General features: G+C 50.5%; 1 protein-coding gene and 1 non-coding gene across 2 annotated transcripts in view; both read right to left on the bottom strand.

Moving 5' to 3' along the window:
• Positions 1-2,400: 2,400 nt before the first annotated feature.
• Positions 2,401-10,181, bottom strand: part of OPRL1 (opiate receptor-like 1) — a 63,461-nt gene continuing 55,680 nt past the window's right edge. The window contains exons 2-3 of the mRNA XM_015408760.1: positions 9,173-9,528; positions 2,401-2,924 (exon numbers count right to left, since the gene is read on the bottom strand). Of these exons, the coding sequence (XP_015264246.1) occupies positions 2,401-2,924; positions 9,173-9,528 (880 nt within the window). The remainder of the gene's footprint in view (positions 2,925-9,172; positions 9,529-10,181) is intronic.
• Positions 7,148-7,219, bottom strand: TRNAA-AGC. The gene has a single exon. It is a non-coding gene; the product is annotated as a tRNA-Ala (tRNA).

Genomic DNA, 10,181 nt, shown 5'->3' with positions numbered 1-10,181 from the left:
CCTAATAGGCTAAAGAGCTGCTCTGTCAGGGGTGTGGCCTAATATGCTAATGCGTTTCTGCTGTTGGGTGTGGCCTATTAAGCTAATGAGTTCCTGCTGGGCTTTCTCTACAAAAAAAAGCCCTGGTAATGGGCAATGGAGAAGGGGTTAAGCACGGCCACTGCCGGTAGATGTAAGGGAAGCATACAGTTGGTTGGATCCCAGGGATCAGCTGTTCAAAGAGCCTCTGGCCTCTTTGCTTGTGCCAGAGGAGAGGACCAGCCCTAGTCAGAACCGATCTGTGGGATCCTGCCCACCAAGCTGCAGCCCAGAAGGTGAGGTCATGTGACATCGCCAAGGGGCTCTATCGGCCCGAGCAAATGTGTGGCTGATGACTGACATCATTTCTACGTAAGGCACCCATTTGTCAGCCACAGGTCTGCCCTGGGTGCTACTTGGGTCTCCCGTGCTTGTTTGCAGTTGTTGCATGAGGCTTAGGGGTAGCAACTCTGGGTTAACAAATTTCCTTTGGGAGAGGTGTCCAAGGAGGGTGGGATTTCAGGAGGGGAGGGACCTCCGCAGGGCATAAGGCCACGGAGGCCACCCTCCAAAACCACCTATTCCTCCGCGGGAAATAATCTCGGCCATGTGGAGATCAGGGATAATTCCATGCCCCACCTGGATGCTGGCAATCATCCTTAAGGCTACTTTCCGCCCCTGCTCCCCAGAAGACAGATTCACCCCCAAAAAAACAATAAGCAAGAAATCCAAGTTAACATCACAAACTGTTACACTGTCAAATGGTTTTTTAAAATAAATAAATAAATGTGCGCTGTGTAATTGATTTTCTGTTAGGTTTTTCTGAACCTCGATAAATCCATTTATCCGTTAACGGCCAAATGTTTTTGATCCGAGATTTTCCCTTGAACATTTGACGTAAAAACCAATCACCTCCCTTACCATTCCTTCTTAATGTCATTAAAAGACCCCCCCACCCCCACCCCCCCACACAGGTACAAACAATATTTTCATTACACGAAGCTGGCGGGATAGCAACGACATCTCCAAATATTTGAAGCTGGGGATGAACAAGAGGAGAAAGCCGCTAGATTCACATTCCTTCACGAACAAATTGGTCTCTGTTAAAAAGCAAACAATGGTCGGACCAAATGGGATTGAGTCTGGTCCACTGAGGCAATGCTCCTAAGTCCGCCCACATGCACACAAGACCTTTGGATCCCCCATTCCCACTTGCCCACGATAACACAGAAACGTTTGCTCTTTGCATATTGAGACACTCGAAGTTCGTTTAATTGACTGAATGCGTCATCTCGGGTTTCCATCAGGAAACCTGCTTGGTAGTTGCACAGCAATATGAAACAGCAATTAGGCTTCAACAGCGATCTGCGTCCCTCTCCTTGGAGACACGACACGCATAAGCACATCTGCCACAGTTTGTCATAGGAGAGTAGAGGGGGGGGGGAAGTAGCAACCGACTCTTCGTTTCTCATTCCTTCTGTGGCTGTTGCACGAAATGATGCCTTTGTCGCCCCGATTTTATTCCGGTCATGTTCACCCATGACCGTCACTGCTGCATTGCGTAAAAACCTTCCGACGGGCATTAATCAAAGGGGCTAACATTTGTCACTGTGGTCTCCACCGATGCCCCGTGTAAACCTTTGCATCACCGAAGGGAGGATGTTGGTACACGTGCGCCGGTTCTGTATTGTTGTTTTTTAATGCAACAGATCACATACCCCAACCTCCCTTGCCTATTCTGGTGCACCTATCCATCAAAGGATGCACACTTCAAAAGGGCGAAAGCATGAAAGAATGTCTCTGGGCCTCACTGTCAGCAGGCAAAAACACATGGTTCATTTCTTCTCCTCCTCAATGAGGATTTGGGGAATTGTTCTCTCTCGCCGCCGTTCTGTGCTTCGGATCCAACAACGCTCGGTTTCGGAGAGTGCCAGCAATCCCCAAGCAACTCCTCGTCAACCGACAGTGTCTGGTGATCTGTTGAAGCATCTCAAGCTGTACAAGCAATTAATATTCTCTTCTCTCTGCCTCTTTCCCCCCCTTGTCACGACGGCAACCACAAAGCCCAGCAAGAGCCAAGCTGGGCAACGGCTCTTCCATTCCGAGCGCTTTGTTAAGACATGGAAAGCGTACAGTGTCCAATGGCACACTGTGACAAGGTATTTAAAGAGAAGGGAATGTGTCATTCCAAGGTCCGTTGGCTCGTTTTCCTCTCCCACAAGAGTGAAGCTTTAATGGGTTCCTCCTTTCCATGTGCCTGTGAGTCTCCATTTCTCGGTCAAAAATGCTCCTGTATCAGAGAGCCGTTATCTGGGTCAGCTCCGACGTGGGCGTCGTCGGGCTCTGCTGGCTGACAGGCACCATGGGGATTTCCACGCCTAGTCATGCCGGATTGTTCGTCCCGTCTGAGTTCTTGCAGGCATAAGCCACATCCTTGGCGATGCTGCACATCCGGTTGGACATCTGGAGCTCTTTCCTGAAGGCAGACGGGAAGCAGAACTTCTTGAAGCACGTCTTGAAGTTCTCATCCAGGAAAGCATAGAGGACTGGGTTCAAGCTGCTGTTGGCATATCCCAGCGCGGTACAGAAGCACAAGATGGTGAGATTGACCTCGTTGTCGGTCTTGGCGCCAAGACATCGAACCAGGACGAAGATCTGTACGGGTGTCCAGCAGATAATGAAGACGGCCACCACCACGAGTACCATCCGAGTGATGCGTCGGAGATTCCTGTCTTTCTCTTTCGATCCAGAGAGAACACGGACATTCTTCAGGCGCCTGATCATGAGGCTGTAGCAAATGGTGATGATCATGACGGGGATCATAAAGGAGAAGAGGAAGATACAGATGCCAAACACTGGATCCCAGTAATCCACTGGCTCAGGGAGCCTGATCAGGCAGTCGATATCTGCAGGGGCAAGAAAGACAGAAAGCGTTTGGTCTCAAAAAAGATGTCGCCGTTGTTCTATTACATAACAGACCTTCCTTTCTGGCCATACCAAAGTTTCAAGACGATAACAACGCGCACTATTATCATCAGGGCTTTTTTTTGGTAGAAAAAGCCCAGCAGGAACGCATTAGCATAATAGGCCACACCCAACAGGAGAAACCCATTAGCATATTATGCCACACCCCTGACAGCACACCACATTAGCATATTAGGCCACACCCCCATGCCTTCCCTTGGCTTGCCTGGGCACCCTGTGGCTGCGAGGAGCCCAGGCAAGCCAGCCCTTGGACAAGCCAGGGAAGACACGGGGAGGCCTTTAAATGCTTCCCCGATCCTTCCAGAGCCCCCCCCGCTTCTTGCTCTGACTGAGGGCTGCTGGGAACAGGGGGTGGGGCTTGTTGCATGTGCCCGCCCCCTGGACTCTTTAATGCCGGAGCTCTGCTCCTGTGCACTCCTGCAGGAAATGACCCCTGGTCTTACCTCAGGAAGGATCACTCCAGAGCAAACTAATTTATGCACTAGCCAAGTCGCTCACTTACAACTTTAATGCCAGTAGTTCACAAAGTAGAATTTTTGCTCACAGGACTCCATAGGTTAGAGGGAGCATTGCTCTTGCCTTGAGAGCCAGTTTGGTGTAGTGGTTAAGTGTGCGGACTCTAATCTGGGAGAACTAGGTTTTATTCCCCACTCCTCCACTTGCACCTGGCTGGATGACCTTGGGTAAGCCATAGTTCTGATAAGAGCTGTTCTTGAAAAAGAGCATTTTCTGTCAGAGCTCTCAGCCCCACCTACCTCACAGGGTGTCTGTTGTGGGGAGGGGAAGGGAAAGGAGTTTGTAAGCTGCTCTGAGACACCTTTGGGTAGTGAAGGGCGGGGTATAAATCCAATCTCTTCTCCTCTCTTCTTCTTGAGAACCCTACAAAGTCATGTCAGCTGTGACTCGAAACCCCCACCCCACCCCAAAATGCTCACTCAGCCATGAAATTCATGGGCTATGGGCCCATGATTATGGGCTATGGGCTATGGGCCCATGACTATGGGCTATCCTGTCTCTGGCTTGCTCGCTTTCTTTCTGTGCCTAACCTATCTCACAGGTGAAATACATGCACACGTATGTATATGTGGGGGCGAGAGAGACATACAGACAAAAAGACATCCGTGCTCCTGAATGAATTTAGCAACCGTGTCGATATCACTGTGTTCAGCCTAATCCGCCGGCAGGCTGCAGTAACATGAATCACTGGTCTTCATGGGACCGCTGAGAGCCTTCCCTTTCTCCTTAATTCCCCCAACTGTTCTGGGAGCTTGAGTCATATGTCACCATTGGTATTAAATCCCCACCAAACCCATGTAAACCCCAAGATTAGCCAGAATTATTTCACACTTGGCAAGCAGTCAGGAAAGGAAACATGGGCCCCTGGAGTCTTGTAGGGGAAGCGCTGAGAACATGTCGCAGATAAGTCTGCTTTTGTCACTGGTGGAACGACAAGGGTTGGGGGAAAGCAGAGTCCGTGCACTTAACCACTACACCAAACTGGCTCTCAGAAGGAGGAGATTGGATTTATACCCTGCCCTTCACTACCCAAAGGTATTACAGAGCGGCTTACAAACTCCTTTCACTTCCCCTCCCCACAACAGGCACCCTGGGAGGTAGGTGGGGCTGAGAGAGCTCTGACACAAACTGCTCTTTCAGGAACAGCTGTGCCAGAGCTTGTGACTGACCCAAGGTCACTGTGGTGACAGTCACAGGTCACAGAGGTGGGTTCGTAGCCATGCGGCGTTCTGTTTTATGGATCAGCGGACCTACATGGGCTGGTTTCTGCCGCTGATCCCAGATACAGTCATGCCCAGGGATGGAAATGCTGGTTGCCACTTTGGGGTCAGGAAGTGATTTTTCTCCAGGCCAGTTTAGATGGAGATCCTGCAGGCCCCCCCTTCCCCCCCCCCGCTTCTGGGCATGGAGCAGGGGGGCACCAGGGGTGTGAGGGGGAAATAGTTGTGAATTAGTTTGGGGAACTGATCGTGGCTGTCTGGAGATCAATTGTAATCTAGGGAGACCTCCAGGTGCTATCTGGAGGCTGGCAACCCTATTTACAGACGCTTTGGTGGGAGACCTCCCACCCTCTGCTGGATCTCCAGGCTGCCCATCAGCTGGGTGATGGGGGGAAAAATTCCAGGAGAAATACGGAAGGAGCAATCAGCGTCGGTTTCCAATGTGACCCAGAAGCGTCGTCAGCGTGTCGGGCGATGCTCTACAGTTCACTTAAAGCTCTACGGTTCAACCAAAGAGATCCGGGTGAATGCCAGAGCATCTCCACAATGTCGTCACTTCTGGGTCACACAAGACGTAATGGCATGACACCACCGCCTAGTAAGACTGCTAACCCCCAGGTGTGGGCTTGCCAAGTCCCCCCGGGGGGCAAGGAAACCCCTGCCCTAGAGGCCCATTCCCCGCCGGGCAGATCGGGCCCCAGGGGGAGCCCCACCCCGACATGCGCGTCACCCAGAAGTGATGCAACCACGCTGGGCACGCTGGGTGCGGGGCCACGGTCATCCGAGGGAAAACTCTATGGTTTTCCCTCGGATGGTCATGGCCCCGCCCCCAGCATGCCCGGCGGCGTCATGTCACTTCCTGGTGACGTGGATGTGGTGCGCGCTCCATGATCGGCCCGGGAGTCCCCCGCTGCGGAGGAAGGTTAACACTTGGCAACCCTACCCAGGTGGCAGAGATCAATTCACCTGGAGAAAGTGGACTCTATGGCATTATACCCCGCTGAGGTCCCACCCCTGCCCAAACCCCGCCCTCTTCAGGTTCCACGCTCCCCCCAAATCCCCAGGCCTTTCTCAGCCTGGAGGCGGCAACCTTAGTTGCTAGGCATGAAAAGAGACCTAGGACAATCTGTTAGGGATGCAGCTATCACAAAAGTATTGGGAGCAGGGAGATTTCCCTATGCAGTTCTTAGCACGAATGGGCATTTGGGGGACTAAAAGGGAAATGTAAAGGTTTCCCTTGCTCGAAAGCTAGTCGAATCCGACTCTGGGGGGCGGTGCTCACCTCCACTCTATTTCCAAGCCAATGAGCCAGCACTGTCCGAAGACTTCTCTGTGGTCATGCGGCCGGCATGACTAAATGCCAAGATGCACGGAACGCTGTTACCTTCCCACCAAAGCGGTACCCAGGGCTATTTTTGGGCAGGAACGCTAATGAGTTCCTGTGAGGCTTTTTCTACAAAAAAAGCCCTGGCGGTACCTATTTATCTACTTGCAATTTCTTTCTTTTGAACAGCTAGGTTGTCAGGAGCTGGGGCCAGAGATGGGAGCTCACTCCGTCACGCAGCACTCGGGTCTCGAACTGCCAAACTACAGACCTTCCAGTCTGCAACTCAGCATCTTAGCCTCTAAGCCACCGCAGCCATCACCATCACCACAGGGAACTACCCTGCAGCTAAAAGAGCGGAGCATCCCCCAAGACAATCTGTGTCCTCTTATCCTTCTACAATCGTTTAAAAAAATAGAAGTACGTGTACTCCTTCCTAGCGACCTCTATGCAGTCCTAATTCTGCACCAAGAAAAGGCAAAAATTGGCAACTGGTATCAATTAGGCAAACTGAACAAATGTGAATCATTTCTGTTGCTTTTCTTTGGTGATTCATTCTTGCCAAGTTTACTATTTTTGCACAATTGGTCATATTTATTTTGTGCATTTTTATGTTCTTCCTCCAAGGAGCTTAGGGAAGTAGACCTTGCTCCTTCCCCCTTCGTTTTATTCTCACAGCAACGTTTTGAACAGATTAAGCCAAGAGAACGGAATGGGCTCAAGGTCACCCAAGCAAGTGTCATGACAGAGTTGGGATTTGAATCTGAGTCTCCGAGATATTAGTCAAATGCTCCATTATACCACACTGGTTCGATTCTGGTTTTTGCTGGTCAAATCTGCATGAACCCATGAAACTGCCTTAACTGCATCAGACCCTGGGTCCCTCAGGGTCACTATTGTCTACTCTGACTGACAGCAGCTCTACAGGTTAGAGGTCTTTCCCATCACCTCCTGCCTGGTCCTTTTAGCTGGAGATATCGGGGATTGAACCTGGGACCTTTGGCATGCCAAGCAGAAGCTCATCCACTGAGCTAGGGTCTCAGGTGAAGGTCTTTCACATCGCCTACTGCCTGGTACTTTTGACTGGAGATGCTGGGGATCGAACCTGGGACCTTCTGCATGCTAAGCAGAGGCTCTACCACTGAGCCACAGCCCCTCTACACAGCCATCCAGGGTCTCAGGTGAAGGTCTTTCACACTGCCGCCTGCCTGATCCTTTTAACTGGAGATGCCGGGGATTGACCCTGGGCCCTCTGCATGCCAAGCAGATGCTCTACCACTGAGCCACAGCCCTTCTTTACAGCTCTCCAGGGTCTCAGGAGGAGGTCTTTCCCATCACCTCCTGCCTGGTCCTTTTAACTGGAAATGCCGGGGATTGAACCTGGGACCTTTTGCATGCCAAACAGAGGCTCTACAACTGAGCCACAGCCCTTCTTTACAGCTCTCCAGGGTCTCAGGCGGAGGTCTTTCCCATCACCTCCTGCCTGGTCCTTTTAACTGGAGATGCCGGGGATTGAACCTGGGACCTTTTGCTTGCCAAGCAGAGGCTCTACAACTGAGCCACAGCCCTTTACAGCTCTCCAGGGTCTCAGGCGGAGGTCTTTCCCATCACCTACTACTAGATCTTTTCACTGGAGATACTGGGGATCGAACCTGGGACCTTCTGCGTGCCAAGCAGAGGCTCTACCACTGAGAAACAGCCTCCCATACAATGAGATTCCCCTGTGTTTGCACTTTAGTCTTCTCCAAGTTACTGGAATCTAATGTGACACCATAAGTTGCAGTGAGCTGGATGGATCTTTCCTTCTCTTCATGAATACTCATGTGGTAATAAACATCATTACAAAGGTAAGACTAGACACATGAAGTTGTCCTATACTGAATCAGAGTCTCGGTCCATCAAGGTCAGTATCGTCTACACAGACTGGCAGTGCTCTATGCTCTTGGATGGAGGTCTTTCCCATCACCTTTTAACTGGAGATGCCAGGGATTGAACCTGGAACATTCACGGCAAGCAGATGTTCTACCACTGAACCACGGCCTCTCCCATTGAGTCTATGAGTACTCTGAGGCACTGCTTTACTGCTTGAAATTCTGTTTTCCTTTCTTTTGCTTCTGGATATAACTCTGCTTACTAGGATATTTGTAACAGGAAAGGGCTGTGGCTCAGTGGTAGAGGAGAAGGAGGAGGAGAAGATAGGCTTCATACCCCGCCCTTCACTCAGAGTCTCAGAGCAGTTTACAAATCTCCTTTCCCTTCCCCTCCCCACAACAGACACCCTGTGAGGTAGGTGGGGCTGAGAGAGCTCTTTCGAAGACTGCCCTTGATAGAACAGCTCTGGGAGAACTACGGCTTGCCCAAGCAGCTGCGAGTGGAGGAGTGGGGAATCAAACCCGGTTCTCCCAGATTAAAGTCCGTGCACTTTAACCACTACACCAAACTGGCTCTTTGCTTGACATGTAGAAGGTCCCAGGTTCAATCCCTGGCATCTTTAGTTAGAAGGGATTAGGCAGGAAGTGATCTGAAAGACCTCCACCTGAGATCCTGAAGAGCTGCTGCCAGTCTGAGTAGACAATACTGACCTTGATGGACTGATTCAGCAGAAGGCAGTTTATGCCTGATGGATCTTAGCATTGCATCCTCACTGACATTTATGTGAATAACGATTAGCCCAACCCCCTGGCTTGTTTTTGACTGTGATTATAAACCACGTTGTTGCTCTGTGTGTAACAAAAACATTGGTTCCAGCATCAGAGTCCTTCTTCAGTAAACCTTAGGTTTGTATCTTCACCACCTGTGTGCATCAGATCTAAGTAATACCTATTAAATTAACAATATGTTCTGCCTGTAATGCTGAAGAGTTACTAGCAGAGTCATGCATGACCTCATTCCCTGAGCTTTTGTGGTTGGCTCCACCCCTCATGGCAGCCATTTTATAGTCGATTCCACCTTTTGTGGTACCCGTTTTGTGGCTGCGCCCAACACCCAGTGTCAGAATCTAAAAGGTGACCACAGGCTCAAAAAGGCTGGAGACCCTTGATGTCGACCATGTTAAGAACTAAGTTTCTGTGGTCCACCATGAACTCTTGGTTAATGGCATCTTACTGACCACCATTTTCTTTCTCGGTAGATCCCATCACCATCACCGGGATACCGAAGACTGAAGCCAAGGCCCAGATGCAGATGTTGACGACTTTGGCCTTGTGCGGGGTGCGGATGTCCAGCGCCTTGATGGGGTGGCAGATGGCGATGTATCGGTCCACGCTCATCATCGTCAGGGTGAAGGTGCTGGTGAACATGTTGTAGTAGTCGATGGCAATGGCGATCTTGCAGAGCGCATTCCCAAATGGCCAAGACCCCAAGAAGGTGTCAGTCCCTTGGAATGGCAAGGTCATCAGGCACAGAGTATCAGCCAAGGCCAAGTTGAAGATGTAAATGTTGGTAGCCGTCTTCATCTTGGTGAATCTAGAACAGAGGGAAGGCGAGAAAGGAGAGATGGATGAAAGGTTGGCAGAGATCCCATATTCAAACAAGACTTTCTGGTTTCCAGTCATTAGCTACAACAAGGATGTCAGGGTCAACGGGAGTGACACTTCCTTTGGTCTCTGAGGTGCTCAGAATTGGCATGCATGGTCGAAGCAGCATCTGGACCTTTCTATGAAGCTTCTCAGTTGATATCACCAAGAAAGACCGATGGAGGAGACTCATTGGAATATCGTGTACAGTTCTGGTCACCGCACCTCAACAAAGATATTATTGCATTGGGAAAGGTGCAGAAAAGGGCAACTAAAAAGATTAAGGGCAGGGCTATTTTGGGGCAGGAACGCACAGGAACTGAGTTCTGGCTGGCTCCTAAGTTGGCCACGCCCAGCAGGAACTCATTAGCATAATAGGCCACACCCAACAGCAGAAACTCATTAGGATTGGCTACATTAGGGGTGTGTGGCCTAACATGCAAAGGAGTTCCTGCTACAAAAAAACCCCTGGGTTTTGACAACAAACAAGGTAAACAGAATAACAAGCAAAAGGTGGGTGTGGCTGGAGGACCACACTTCTGGTAACACGGGGGTGCGGCCTAATGTGCTAATGAGCTGTGCTGTCAGGGATGTGGCCTAATA

Source organism: Gekko japonicus, unplaced genomic scaffold (genome assembly GCF_001447785.1).
Source record: "Gekko japonicus isolate JY-2015 unplaced genomic scaffold, Gekko_japonicus_V1.1 scaffold2610, whole genome shotgun sequence".
NCBI classification, from domain to species: domain Eukaryota; kingdom Metazoa; phylum Chordata; class Lepidosauria; order Squamata; family Gekkonidae; genus Gekko; species Gekko japonicus.
Note: the sequence above shows the minus strand (reverse complement) of the source record. Positions and strands in the feature narration are given on the sequence as shown.